The sequence below is a fragment of the Carcharodon carcharias genome, chromosome 34, assembly GCF_017639515.1.
Source record: "Carcharodon carcharias isolate sCarCar2 chromosome 34, sCarCar2.pri, whole genome shotgun sequence".
In the NCBI taxonomy this organism is placed as follows: Eukaryota; Metazoa; Chordata; class Chondrichthyes; order Lamniformes; family Lamnidae; genus Carcharodon; species Carcharodon carcharias.
The window spans coordinates 6,061,389-6,076,903 of NC_054500.1; the positions used below are offsets into that span (position 1 = coordinate 6,061,389).

Here is a 15,515-nt window from a genome sequence, read left to right on the forward strand (position 1 = left end):
GGGGCCTTTTTACAATTTACATAAGTGACTTGGATGAAGGGACCAAAGGAATGGTTGCTAAATTTTGCTGACAACACAAAGATAGGTAGGATGGTAAATTGTGAAAAGGATATAAGGAGTGTGCAAAGTGACATAGATAGGTTAAATGATTGGGCAAAGGTCTAGCAAATGAAAGTATAATGTGGGCAAATGTGAAATTGTTCATTTTGGCAGGAACAATAAAAAAGCTTATTATCTAAATGGCGAGAGATTGCAGAGCTCTGAGATTCAGAGGGATCTGGCTGTCCAAGTGCATGAATCGCAAAAAGCTAGTATGCAGGTACAGCAAGTAATTAGGAAAGCTAATAAAATGTTAACCTTTATTGTGAGGGGAATTGATTACAAAAATAGAGGGGCACAGTTATGCTTCAGTTGTACAGGACACTAGTGAGACCACATTCGGAGTACCGTGTAAAATACTGGTCTCCTTATTTAAGGAAAGAAGTAAATGCGTTAGAAGCAGTTCAGAGAAGGTTTACTAGACTAATAGCAGGAATGGGTGGGTTGTCCTATGAGGAAAGACTGGACAGGTTTGGCTTGTATTCACTGAAATTTAGAAGAGTAAGAGGTGACTTGATTGAAATCTTAAAGATCCAGAGGGGTCTTGACAGAATGGATGTGGAGAGGATATTTCCTCGTGGGAGAACCTAGAACTAGGGGTCATTGTTTAAAACTAAGAGATCACTCATTTAAGACAGAGATGAGGAGAATGTTTTTTCTCTCAGAGGGTTGAGAGTCTCTGGAACTCCCATCCTTAAAAGGAGGTGGAAGCAGAGTCTTTGAGTATTTTTTAAGGCAGAGCTAGATAGAAAGATTCTTGATAAATGAGGGGGTGAAACATCATCAGGGCGGGGGCAAATATGTGGAGTGGAAATTACACTCAGATCAGCCATGATCTTATTGAACGGCAGAGCAGGCTTGAGTGGCCTACACCTGCTCCTAATTTGTATGTTAGCAAAACTTAGAATTTTTCTTTATATTTCACACCCTTTTTTTTTCAGGAAGAACAATTATTCTCTCTTTATGGGAAAATTTCACTGTCTCAGCTCCTGCTTAGATATCAAGATATTTTATACACTCGTTACACTAGTAACACACATAGGAACAATTGCAGGCTCATTGTATAAACGAATACACAGAAATTAGAAACAAAAAAAGCGAGACACTTCTTTTGAAGTGTGCTGTTCTTAGGTTCAGTTGCCCCTTGCACAGTAACTAATAGGAGCAAGCATAAACATTAAACCAGTAATTTAACAACATGTAATAAAATGAAAGGCCACCGATGAAGCCAACATAATTCAGTCATTTAATCCAGCTCAATGCTGCTGAATCACTAACTCGTGATCCTTAAAACTAGGCAAATCTACTTGGTGACCTCAAACTGGCTGTTGTGGTGTACAGTAATTACACAAAGCTGGGTTTATGGGTAACTTTTATAAAATAATTACGAATGATAGGTCCCATTTAATCACATCCTTTCAGAATACCAATTCAATTACTATCACACTATAGTTCGACATTCACCCGAACAAGCAGAGAGGACCACAATTAAATGTTTCACCCAAAAGAAACATCTCTATTCTCTAGGCCCCTAAATTCAGCTTCTGCTGCCAGCATTAACACTGAGACTTCCCAGTTCCTCCGGCTTCTAGCTTCTTTCTCACCTGTGAGGATTTTAGCAGTTCCTGGGCATACCAGAGCAGAACAATGCCATCATTTTTAATTCATCATGACAGTGACAGGAAGGCTACCTGGTTCAGTCTAGTCTGCCTGTTCCCTTCTATTGCCAGCCAGTTTCCCTCACACCCACATTTTACAACAGCTTTAGGAATAAAGCAGTACAAGGAAATGGACAGAGAACAGGAGACTGACAGATGGTAGGGAAATGGAAGGACAGACTTACAGAAAGAGTGAGAAAATATGAGAGCGAGAGAGGGAGAGAGAAGGCAAGCGTAGAAAACAAACTGAAAGAGAAGACAGTAACACGAGTGGGGTAGAAGCAGAGAAACAGAGTGGCAAATAACTTTTTACAAATTCTTTTCTATAAAAAATGCTTGGGGAGATCAACTGGTTATCATCTTAAGTCATAGCTTCTGAGTCTATCCCAGGATTAGTATGCGAATGAGTTATTGAACCTGTGAACAAGATGATTAAATAGACTCAAATACTTCTGTCTGCTTATTTAACGTGTAACTGTGTAAGTTAATGTGGATACCAGCAACACCATAATGAAATAAGCTTCTAACTTGTAAACCGAATATTTTTTGAACAACAGAGTATAGACATGTTCCCCAATTGTTCCATTTTTCAGTTACTATAAGTAGTGAGAACTTACAGGTGAAAACTGAATATAAAGATCTATTATTTTACTAGTTTTGTTTACAAAATAACTTAAATTGGTCTAGCACACAACAAGCCAGAAGAGATGACAAAAGCCACACTTGCACTATGTATATTTCAGACTGCCGTCAGCAAAGTAAATAAATGTTAGCACTGACAAACCTTTCTCAAGGATATCCTCTGCTCCATCCTCCCACTGATCTTCATCCTCATATTCATCGTCCACATCTTTAAAAAAAAAGAGAGTTCAATTTTCCTGACAGTCAATTAACCACCTTTTGAAAGCAAACATTCAAGCTTTAATACAGCGGTGTTTTTTTTTTTAGCGATCAACTCAGTATCTTTGGGAATGATTCTTAAGGGCATGGAGGTGGTGCCTGCTGAATGGATTGTTAGGGAGAAATCATTTTAAGCAAAGATGCTTTAAAACTAAAAATATCCAAATAAAAATCACGTCTGCCAACAGAACATGGGGTAGGCAGACTCAGAGTCCACGACCAGAACGGTTAGGAGAGAAGAACAATCACATCACTAGGCCAATCCAGAGACATGGACTGATGATCCCAAGACGCGAGTGCAAATCCCACCATAGTAGCTAGGGAATTTTAATTCAGTTCATTAAATAAATCTAGAATAAAAAGCTTGGTGACCATGGAATCTAGGCACACGGTAATGCAGTTGACTCTTAACTGTCCAGGGTTGGCCTAGCAAATTACTCAGCTATAGAGCGATGGGCAATAAATACTGGCTTTGCCAGAGATGCCACATCCCAGGAATGAATAGTAAAATGCTACATCAATTCTCTCTTGGTTTTCACATAGGTACAAAGTCTTTCTCACAGTCATCCAAATAACTGCTGAAGCTGACTTGCCACCTCCTTAACATTAAAATGGTTCCAAGGAACTGTACGAGCCTGTTAAGTTTCATCCGGCACACAACTGCAGTCAGACTGCAACAGGTGTGAAGCCAAAGCAGCACAAGGTGATCTCCTAGCAGTGCTTGAACACTGTTGGGCAAACCATGCCTTCAGTGCTTAACAGACTAATTACACGTGTGTCTGCTAATGTGAAGTTTTTAAGTTAGCATGTATAGATAGTATGACTGATTGAAACAAAATGCACCTTTTCCCCTCCATAGTTATGTTCTTCCCTTTCAATAATTAAATAGGCATGTACTTTTTACACATCAGCAATGTTTCAACAGAGCCAAAAGAAATCTTACTGGAAAATGGTGCAAATTCCAGTGAACGCGTTCCAAAGGGATATTATAAAATGTAATTAATTTTAGGGGGTTAGTGAAATATCAAATCTCTCAAGCACAAAGCTTAACAAGTTTAAAACAAGCCACTTGAAACCACCGAATTGTTTTGTCCCATCACAATAACCATAACCTATTAAAACAAGTGTCATTCTCTCTCAAAAACATGGCAACTCTTTAACAAAATAAAGACTGCAAAACTGAAAAGGTATTCTGAAATACTGCAAACATTCACAAACTATAAATAATGCAGCTCAATAACGAAACAAAGTGATCAGTACCCCCATTTCAGGTATATAATCATAGAAAAATACAAGTCGAAGTCTTGTACCAGCTTCATCCAAGATGAATCCTCCATGTCGTGGTTTCTTCTTCGGTCGGTCGTCATCTTCTTCTTCATCATACTCTTCCTCTTCTTCCTCTTCCTCCTCCTCTTCCTCCTCCTCATCAGCTTCTTCAGCCTCTTCCTCTATCTCCCCTTCTCCCTCGGCTTTCTCGCTACCCCTACTGGCCTGCTCTTCCTCCTCCTGAATGACATTAGAACATACAGACAGATTAATGACAAGATAAACACTAAATCAAGAGGTAATGTGGAATCTGTCAACAAATCAGAATAAGAGGATCCAATCATCTGGACAGATAGAACAGGCTGAGGTCCTTTCTCCTGCAAAACACAGAGGAGACCTGATGAAGGCATTCGTTAGGAGGGATGCTCACAAAAAGTTTCCACTTGTGGCTGAGGCCAGAATAACAGGATGCAGATACAAGATAGTCATTAATAGATCAAATAAAGAATTTGGGAGGTACCTCTTTACGTAGAAAATGAAAGTCACACAAAGCGGTTGGATCAGATCCCTAACATATTTAAGGGAGCATTTAATGCACATTTAAGGCAGTGGGGAATAGAAAAATACAAGGGCAGGGTATGAAGAGGTAAATATAGAGGGAGGCGACCTGTGTGGTATATAAATGCTAGCACAGAGCAGCTAGTCTGAACGTGCTGCACAAACTACACAATCCTTGAAAACCTCTTAAAATTCAGATCAGAGATACAGCATTGTCAAACTGGAGAAACCTATGTATATTCTGCTCTGGATTAATCTGCCATCAAGATTTTCTATGTGTGTGATAAATGCCAGGGCGATGCTTACACATTTTGTCCTTCCAAGCTAGAGTTATATTTAGAAGGGATTTTGAGCTGCATGGCATTTGTGAAATATACCAACTCTATTCTAAAAACGTTTGGAAAATGTTTCAGGAGAGAAAAAAGGGAGGTTATGCTTCAGGTGTACAGGACATTGGTGAGACCACATTTGGAGTGCTGTGCACAGTATTGGTCTCCTTATTTAAGGAAGGGTGAAAATGCATTAGCAGTTCAGAGAAGGTTTATTAAACTAATACCAGGAATGGGCAGATTATCTTATGAGGGAAGATTGGACAAGCTAGGCTTGTAGTTGCTGGAGGGAAGAGTGAGAGGCGACTTGATTGAAACATATTAGATCCTGAGGAGTCTTGACAGGGTTGATGTGGAGAGGATGGTTCCTCTTGTGGGAGAATCTAGAACTTGGGGTCGCCCATTTAAGACAGCAATGAGAAGAAATTTTTCCTCTCAAAGGGGAGTGAACCTTTGGAATGCCCTTCCTCAAAAGGCAGTGAAAGCAGAGACTTTGAATGTTTTCAAGGCACAGGTTGATAGATTCTTGATAAACAAGGGGGTGAAGGGTTATTGGGGATAGGCGGGAGGTTACAGTCAGATCAGCCATGATTTTACTAAATGGCAGGGCAGGCTCGAAGGGCCAAGTCGCCTACTCCTGCTCCTAGTTCATATGCTAGAAAAGGGAAGATTTTTGGTAGTTGTGGAAGAAAACAGAAAGAGACTAAAGTGCAGATAAAGAGAAGGATTTTTAGGTGGCTTTTGAGGCACTGAAAGGGTTTATAGGCAGAATTCCAGAGGGAAAGAGAATAAGGACTGTCCTCTGATGATGGAGTGGATGCAGCAGTGAGCCAGCAGTAATCTGGCGTCAGAGGAGTTGGGAGCACAGGTGGCGATGTAAAGCTGCTGAAAATTTCTCCAGACAGCCAATATTAGTAGATGAAAAGAAAGGATCTTAATCATTCGCCAGGATACAGTGAACCACAAATCATGGAAATACACCAAGTTAAGGAATGTGGAGAATGTTGTGTGGGACAGGACACTGGTGAGTGAGTTATTGAAAGGTGGAGGCAGTGAGTTAAGGTCAGCCCTCAAGATGATGCAGACATAGATTTAGATTTCTAAGTGGTGGGGAAGAAGTAGGATTAAGCAGGAAATGTTGCAGAAACAGAATAATGAGATGAGACATGGGTGAGAAAGCTCAGCTGAGGGTTGAATAGGCACCAAAAATATTGCACTTCACAAAAGCAGCTTACTTGCTTGATGGAGTTCACGATATATGAAGTCAAATGCTGACAGGAACTAAAAAGAATGACTCTGATTTTGCTGATGTTGAGCTGAAGGAAATTTGGACTCTCCAAAAGAAAACTTTATCAATATGTGCAGGTTGCTGAGGCCAAATCACACAGCACACCATTCCATCACACACTGCAAATCATGGAATCCCCCACCATTTAAACTTAACAAGACTGGTATTGACCCAGAACCTGAAACTTTTTAATAATGTGCTAATCTCTAATTGAGTAATTTGGGAACTGTTATTAACTGAAATGGCTTTGGGGTCATTCCAGAACTAGACTTAAAGTGACACTTTAAGTGTCACTAAATATTACTTTCTCTACAAAGTCTGTATCCCCTAGAGTTGAGAAAAATGAGAAGTGGTCTCTTAAACATCCAAAATTCTGAAGTGGCTTTACAGGGTAGATGCTGTGAGGGTGCTTCCTCTGCCAGGGCAGTTGAAGATGCTGCAAGGATGTCTCCTCTGGCAGGGGAGTCGAGAACTAGAGGTCATAGTCTCAGGATAATGGGCCAGCCATTCAAGACTGAGGTAAAGAGAAATAACCTCGCTCAAAGAGTCGCAAACTTTCAGAATTCCGACCACAGAGAGTCGCTGACAGATTTTTGGATACTAAAGGAATTGAGAGAAAAGGGAATAGCGTGAGAAAGCAAAGCTGACGTAGAAAATCAACCATGATCTTACTGAATGGTGGAGCAGGCTCAAGGGGCAAACAGCCTACTCCTGTTCCTATTTCTTATGTTATGTTCTTATTATATCCCATCTTGTGGCCTCAGGCCATCCATGACCACCACAGGAATTCTGCTTGTTCACTGAAGAATTTGTGGAGTGTTAATCAATATAACAGCATCAGTTACCTCACCCCGAAGTTCATAAATCAAACCAAGACTTGCATTTGCATAGCACCCTCCATGATCAAAGGATGTCCCAAAACATTTTACAGCCAATGAAGTACTTTTGAAATGTAGTCACTGTTACAGTATAGGAAATGTGGTAGCCAATTTGTAAACTCCCATAAACAGCAAAATAATCTGTTTTTGTGATAAATATCGGTCAGTACACTGGGCACGGCTCCCCTCCTCCTCAAAATAATGCTATGAGATCCTTTAAATCCAACTGAGGGGGCAGATATCTCAACTGAAAGACGACATCTTTGACAGTGTGCAGCACTCCCTCAATACTGGAGTGCCACCTTGATTTTTGTGCTCAATCCCTGGAGCGGGGCTTTGGACTCTCAACCTTCTGACTCAGAGGCAAGAGTGCTACCACTGAGCCACAGCTGGCACAGAGTTTAAGAGTTCAAATCCAGTCACAAATACGAACAGTCGGAGCTGGGGGTGGGATGGGGCAGGGTGGGAAAGCAGCATATTTAGTCGCGAATAGCAAGTACTTCATTTCTTTTCAAATACAAAAGTAACCAGGGAACAACATCCCACTGCACGGATTTGCACAATCACAAGTACCTCATTTTCCTCTTGCTCCTCCGCCTCACTGCTGCGGGAACTCTCATCATCAGTGAAGTTGCTACCTTCGCTGTCAGACATCCTGTGGACTCAGTGAAAGCCTGAAGTAGAAAGGAAACTTGAAATAAGGCAAGATTTATGCAACTTGGATGCTTCTGTGGCTTTTATGCAGTATTTCAATTGAGCTTGGGTGTACAAAAGAACTTCAGATGGAAAAAGTTGAAAACACCCGTAAACAACGTACACCTGAGAAGCACACAAAAATAAAACACATACATTAAATTATGTATAAAATCTGAACGCTGGACCAAAACGACTTAGATCCCACAAGCAGTATTTGAGGACAAGAAAGCGAAACAGTTAACATTTCAGGTCAGTGACCTTCTCTCAGGACTGACATTTTAGTGACAATTTGATTTGCCTGATCTTCCAGCTGAATGAGAAAACTACTGAATCCACTGTGTGCATCTCTACAGAGAGCCAGCATGGACTAGATGGGCCGAATGAACACAAGAATTATGAGGAGTAAGCCATTCGGCCCCTCAAGCCTGCTCCGCCATTTCATAAGATCATGGCTGATCTGATTGTGGCCTCAGCTCCACTTTCCTGTCCATCAAACCCTCTACCCCATAACCCTCGACATCCGCTGTGCTGTAATGACTCTAGCAGGATAGATTTGAAAAGCAGAGAGATTACGTTAAACTTGCACAGAACCTTGATAAGACAACATTTGGACATACAGTGCCCAAGAAGAATTACAAGGGTGATTAGACCAATCAGGAAAGGTAGACGAAAAAGGCGAAGGAGTAACCTGACAGAGAGCTTAAACATTATGGAAGGGTTCAAAGGGTAGACATAGAGACGGTGTTTTCACTTGTGGGGAGTCCATACCCAGAGAGTGGTTAAAACTTGGAACTCACTACCACAAGATATATTTTATGCAAATAGGTGCAATTAAAGGGATGCTAGATTAAAATAAAACACGAGGGAGGAAGGAACAGAAGCGTATGTTGGTAGGGTTAGATGAAGTAGGGTGGGAGGAGGCTCACAGCATGGAGCTGTTGGGCTGAATAGCCTGTTGCTATGCTGCACATTCTTTGCAATTCTATGCAATATAAAATTGAGAGTTATATCCTTTAATTTTAGTGCAAGCACCACTAACATTTAAAAGTTACATAATAACTTATTTAAAGAGATTACTGACATTTGAAAAGTTGGGTGATCACAACTGATTAAATTCTGAAAAAGTAAGACATCTGTTGGAAAAGTTTCAGGATTAACTAGTCCATGGGCAGAATTTTACAATCCCTCGCTGGTGTGTTTATAGGTGGTAAGTAACCGTAAAATTTCTCGGGATGGCGTTCCCACGCCCTCACCGGCCATTCTCCCAACACCCCCACCCCCCACTACCGATCTCCCCCCCGCCCCCCCCACCCCGGGCCACACCTCCCCTCCCCACCCTGAGGCCCCCACACTTAACTTGGTCCTGGACTTCTGGGACTTGGGCAGTCCTGTCCACTGCAGCTTCTGGCACTGCAGGGACTAGAGAGCTGCTGGCCAATCAGATTGGCTGGCAGGTCTCTGAGGCGGGACTTCCTTGCAAGTGAGAGGTGGAAGTCCCACCTCCAGCTGTTAATGCTTGTTGGAGCGTGAAATCACTGCAGGAGCAGGCAGTATCGGTGGGGATGTGTTCTCCATGGACTTTTTAGATGGCAGGAAGGGAAACCCTGCTATCCTAAAAATCCTGGCCCATGAAATTGCTCAAAGTAGCAGATTAACATCAAAATGCAGTTTTAAGCACCCTGATAACAATCAGCAATGGCAAATAGATGCAATTGGTTGATCACAGAACTGTACTGTACTGGGCACCGAGTCAATATTTTAATCATTCATTTAATTCCTGTATTTCATTCTTATCATTGTGCCATATTGGTCCAACGATTTCCTCATTTCATCTTTGGTTCTTTTGCCATTCAACTTATATCGGTAGCCCCTGGTTCTTAACCCTTCTGCTGATGAAAGCAGTTTCACTTTACTCTGTCTAGACCCCTCAGGGACTCAACACCTCTCTTAAATATCCTCTTAACTGTCTCTTCCCCAAGAAGAATAGTCCCAGCCCCAACCCATCCACATCTTACATCACCCAATTTTCTCTCATTCTCCTTCTGAAGTCATTGAATCATGTCCGGACATGATTCCAAATGTTCCCCCTTCACAGCTTTGATCAAATGATTTTCCATGTGCAAGGCTAGTTAATGAAATCTGATGGGTTATTCAACTATTGAGAGCATCATAAGCAATCCCATTCTCACCCACATCCAGACAACTGCACACAGAGGAAGAGGCAACTGGATAGCAAATTTAAAACAGAGGATATGGTCAACCTCATCATCTTAACCTGGAAACATTGCAGCCAATTGCAAGTTCCACCCACAAAGGGATGAAAGCTTCTAAAACAGAATTACCGCAGTTTTTTTGTTTTTTGAAAGCTTCTAAAGTCTTCCAAACAAATTTTCCCTTTGTGGGCTGTGTGATCATAGAGCCATACAGCACAGGCGGCCATTCAGGCAATGCTGTCTGTGCAGCCTGTTTGAAAAAATTCTCTTCTCGTGGCAGTATAAATTGTTGTTCCCCCGTTATAATTTGGTAATTTCTTGCGAGCCAGCCTAATGAGTGCAAGATGAAGAGCTTCGATGGCATGTCTCTTTTTTCCAGCAATACATTTTGAAAGAGTTACTCATATTGCCCAACATCTACTGTTACCCCATATTCCTGAAAATATTTCCTTGAATGTTACCATTCAGTCCAAGACCACCACCCTCTCAGGCAGTGTTTCCCAGATCATAACTTACTGCACAAAATGATTCTGCCTATTTCCACTCTGGGTCTTTTTGGCAATTGTCTTAAATATGCAACCTCTGGTTATCAACTCTCCTGCCAATTGGAAACCATTTCTCCCTATCTATTTGATTAGTTGGTCATTTTGAACACCTCATTAAATCTCCCTACACACTTCTTTGCTCCAAGGAGAACAATCCCAGCTTCCCGAGTATCTCCACATGTCTGAAGTCCCTCATTCCTGATACTATGTACTCTGTACCCTCTCCATGGCCTTGATACCCATAACGAGTATTAAGAAGCTAACTCACTTCCCTACATGTGCAATTTTGCTTCGTAACTGCACCTAATTTCCTCAAAACATCTTTAAAAACACAAATCAAAAATGAGCAGCAACCTGCCTTTTAATGACATGATCTGAAAACACAGCTTCAGTTACCAAGTGTACACTGATGACATCCAACTTTACCTCACCACCCTCTCTCCCAACTCCCCCACTGTCTCTAAATTATGTGTTCTAACATTCAGTATTGAATGGGCAGAAATTTCCTCCAATTAAATATTAGGAAGGCTGAATCTATTGTCTTCTGTCCCTGCCACTAACTCCCTTCCCTAGCCACTGACTCCACCTGTCTGGTCACATTCTGATACTGAGCCAAACTGTTTGCAACTTACAGTGACTACACTTCACAAATACTTCATTAGATGTAAAATGCATTGAAACATCCACTGGATGTGAAAGGTGCTATATAAATGGAAGTCTGTCTTTCTTTCCTATAAGCACGCTATCACTAAGATTTAAAAACAAAAAAACTGCGGATGCTGGAAATCCAAAACAAAAACAGAATTACCTGGAAAAACTCAACAGGTCTGGCAGCATCGGCGGAGAAGAAAAGAATTGACGTTTCGAGTCCTCATGACCCTTCGACAGAACTAGGATTCTGTCACTAAGATTGTCTATTTCCACCTCCATAACATTGCTAAATTCTGGCCCAGCCTCAACCCTGATCAATGCTAAAACCATCACGCATGTTTTGTTAACTCCAGATGTAACTATTCTGTTGTACCCCTGGTTGGATTCCCATGTTCTACTCTCCACAATCTTGAGGTCATCCAAATCTCTGCTGCCCATGTCCTGATCACACCAAATCTCATTCACCTATATCCTTTGTTCACTGACTATATTGGCAGCCAGCCAAGTAATACTTTAAAATTCTGATCCTTGTTTTAAAATCTCTTCATAGCCTCCCTATCTCTGTGAATCTCCTCCAGCCCAACAACTTTCCAAGATAACTGTGCTCATCCAGTTTTGCCCTCGAGTGTCCTCAATTTTAACCATGGCACCAATGGTGGCCATGTCTTCAGCTCCCAAGGCCCTAAGCTCTGGAATTGCCTCCCTAAACCTCTCCATTTCTCTTTCATCTTTTAAGATGCTCCTCAAAATCTATCTCTTTCACCAAGAATTTGGTAATTTGGTCTATTATTTCATGTAGCCTGGTGTCAAATTTTGCTTTATAGCACTTAAAGTTAAAGGTGCCATGTAGGATAGGAACATAGGACTTAAGAGGAGTAGGCCATTTGGCCCTTCGAGCCTGCTCCACCATTCAATAAGATCACAGCTGATCTGGTTGCCTTCTCAACTCTTCTTTCCTGTCTGCCCCCATAACCCTTGATTCCACTGTCTATCAAAATCTGTCTAACTCTGCATTGAACAAATTTAATGGCCCAACCTCCACTGCTTACTGGAAGAGAATTCCACATACAACCAACCCTCAGAAAAAAATTCTCATCTCAGTCTTACACTTAAACTGTGTCTCCTGGTTCTAGTCTCTCTCACAAGTGGAAACACCCTCCCGGTATTTACCCCATCAAGTCCCCTTAAGATCTTGTATGTTTCAATTAGATCACCTCTCATTCTTCTAAACTCCAATGGGTATGCACCCAACCTGTTTAACCTTTCTTCATAGGATAAGCCCTTCATCCCAGGAATGAGTGAATCAAACCAGCAATTATATCCTTTTTCAAATAATGAGACCAAAACTGTACAGAGTATTCCAGATGTCATCTGACCAATGCCTGTACAGCTGCAATAAATCTTCCCTACTTTTATATTCCATTCCTCTTGCAATAAATGCCAACATTCCAATTGCCTTTTTAATCACTTGCCGTACCTGCGTGCTAACTTTTTGTGATGCATGTACCAGGACACCCAGATCCCTTGTACTGCAGAGTTCTGCAATCTCTTTTCATTTAAATAGCATTCAGCTTTTGTATTCTCCCTGTCAAAGTGGACAAGTTCACATTTTCCCACACGAACTCCATTTGCCAAATTTTGTCCACTCATTTAACCTGTCCATATACTTTTGCAGACTCTCTACCACTTCTCGACAACTTACTTTCCTACCTATCTAGGTGTTACCAGCAAATTTAGTTACCATACATTAGGCCTCTTCAGCCAAATCATCGATGTAGATTGTAAATAGTTGAGGCCCTAGCACTGATCCCTGTGGCACTCCACTAGTTACAGCTTGCCAAATTGAAAAATACCCATTTATCCCTACTCGCTGCTTCCTGTTAGCCAACCAATCCTTTATCCATGCTAATATGTAACCTCCTACACCATGAGCTCTTATTTTGTGTAGTAACCCTTGAGGTGGCACCTGATTTTGAAATCCAAGTATACCATATCTACCGATTCCCCTTTAGCCGCCGTGCAAGTTACTTCCTCAGAGAACTCTGATAAATTAGTTAAAAATTAAAATAATTTTTAAAAATTATTTCCTTTTCACAAAGCCTCCTTAATAATGGATTCTAGCAATTTCCTTATGACAGATGTTAGGCTAACTGGCCTATAGTTTCTTGCTTCCTGTCTCCTTCCTTTCTTGAATAAAGGTGTTACATTAGCTATTTTCCAATCCACTGGGACCCTTACAGAATCTAAGGAATTTTGGAAAATTATAATCAATGCATCTACTATCACTCCAGCCACTTATTTTAAGACACTAGGATGCAGGATACCAGGTCCTGGGGACTTGTCAGCCTTTAGGTCTAATAGTTTTCCCAGCACTTTTTCCCTACTGATGGCGTGTTTTAAGCTCCGCATTCCCTTTTGATTTTCTAGTATCTTTGGGAAGTTTTCAAGACTTCTACAGTGAAGATGGACACAAAATACCTGTTCAATGCCTCTGCCATTTCCTTGTTTTTCATTATCAATTCCCCAAATTCTCTTTCTAGAGGATCAACAATAGCTTTAGTTACAAAAACAAAAATAAAAATACCTGGAAAAACTCAGCAGGTCTGACAGCATCAGTGGAGAGGAGTACAGTTAACATTTCGAGTCCATATGACTCTTCAACAGAACTAAGGAAAAATAGAAGAGAGGTGAAATATAAGTTGGCTTAAGGGGTGGGGATGGGACAAGTAGAGCTGGATAGAGGGCCAGTGATAGGTGGAGATTGCCAAAAGATGTCACAGACAAAAGGACAAAGAGGTGTTGACGGTGGTGATATTAGCTAAGAAATGTGCTAATAGGTGACATTAAGGGTAGAAAGCAGGACAAGCAAGGTACAGTTAGCCCTAGTGGGGGCACGGTGGGGGGAAGGGATCAAAATAGGCTAAAAGATAGAGATAAAACAATGGATGGAAACACGTTTAAAAATAATGGAAATAATTGGGGAAAGAAAAATCTATATAAATTATTGGAAAAAAGGGGCATTGGAAAGAGGGTGGGGATGGAGGAGAGAGTTCACGATCTAAAGTTGTTGAACTCAATATTCAGTCCGGAAGATGAGGTGCTGTTCCTCCAGTTTGCGTTGAGCTTCACTGGTACATTGCAGCAGGCCAAGGACAGACATGTGAGCATGAAAGCAGGGTGGAGCGTTGAAATGGCAAGCGACAGGGAGGTCTGGGTTATGCTTGTGGACAGGCCGAAGGTGTTCCGTAAAGTGGTCACCCAGTCTGCGTTTGGTCTCTCCAATGTAGAGGAGACCGCATTGGGAGCAGCGAATGTAGTAGACTAAATTGAGGGAAGTGCAAGTGAAATGCTGCTTCACTTGAAAGGAGTGTTTGGGCCCTTGGACGGTGAGGAGAGGGGAAGTAAAGGGGCAGGTGTTGCACCTTCTGCGGTTGCATGGGAAGGTGCCATGGAGGGGGCTGAGGTGTAGGGGGTGATGGAGGAGTGGACCAGGGTGTCCCGGAGGGAACAATCCCTGCAGAATGCCACCAGGGGGGGTGAAGGGAAGATGTGTTTGGTGGTGGCATCATGCTGGAGTTTGTGGAAATGGCGGAGGATGATCCTTTGAATATGGAGGCTGGTGGGGTCATAAGTGAGGACAAGGTGGGCCCTATCATGGTTCTGGGAGGGAGAGGAAGGTGTAAGGGCAGATGCGCGGGTGATGGGCCGGACACGGTTGAGGGCCCTGTCAACCACCGTGGGTGGAAAACCTCAGTTAAGGAAGAAGGAAGGCATGTCAGAGGAACTGTTTTTGAAAGTGGCAACATCAGAACTGATGCAACGGAAGCGAAGGAACTGAGAGAATGGGATGGAGTCCTTACAGGAAGCAGGGTGTGAGGAGCTGTAGTCAAGGTAGCTGTGGGAGTCGGTAGGCTTGTAATGAATATTGGTGGACAGTCTATCACCAAAAATTGAGACAGAGAGGTCAAGATAGGGAAGGGAAGCGTCAGAGATGAACCATGTGAAAATGATGGAGGGATGGAGATTGGAAGAAAAATTAATAAATTTTTCCATGTCCAGACGAGAGCATGAAGCAGCACTGAAGCAGTCATCGATGCACCGGAGAAAGAGTTGTGGGAGGGGGCCGGGTTAGGACTGGAACAAGGAATGTTCCACATACCCCATAAAGAGACAGGCATAACTGGGGTCCATGTGGGTACCCACAGCCACACATTTTATTTGGAGGAAGAGAGAGGAATTTAAGAAGAAACTGTTCAGTGAGAGAACAAGTTCAGCCAGACGGAGGAGAGTAGTGGTGGAGCGGGATTGTTCGGGCCTCTGTTCGAGGAAGAAGCGGAGAGCCCTCAGACCATCCCGGTGGGGGGTGGAGGTGTAGAGGGATTGGACGTCCATAGTGAAGAGGAGGCGATTGGGGCCAGGGAATTGGAAATTGTT

General features: G+C 42.2%; 1 protein-coding gene across 2 annotated transcripts in view; it reads right to left on the reverse strand.

Moving 5' to 3' along the window:
- Positions 1–15,515, reverse strand: part of supt5h (SPT5 homolog, DSIF elongation factor subunit) — an 82,902-nt gene that overhangs the window by 62,060 nt on the left and 5,327 nt on the right. For both annotated transcript variants that reach the window (XM_041179229.1, XM_041179228.1), the window contains exons 2-4: positions 7,550–7,650; positions 3,968–4,163; positions 2,542–2,607 (exon numbers count right to left, since the gene is read on the reverse strand). In XM_041179229.1, coding sequence (XP_041035163.1) covers positions 2,542–2,607; positions 3,968–4,163; positions 7,550–7,630 — 343 coding nt within the window. In that variant the 5' untranslated portion in view covers positions 7,631–7,650. The remainder of the gene's footprint in view (positions 1–2,541; positions 2,608–3,967; positions 4,164–7,549; positions 7,651–15,515) is intronic.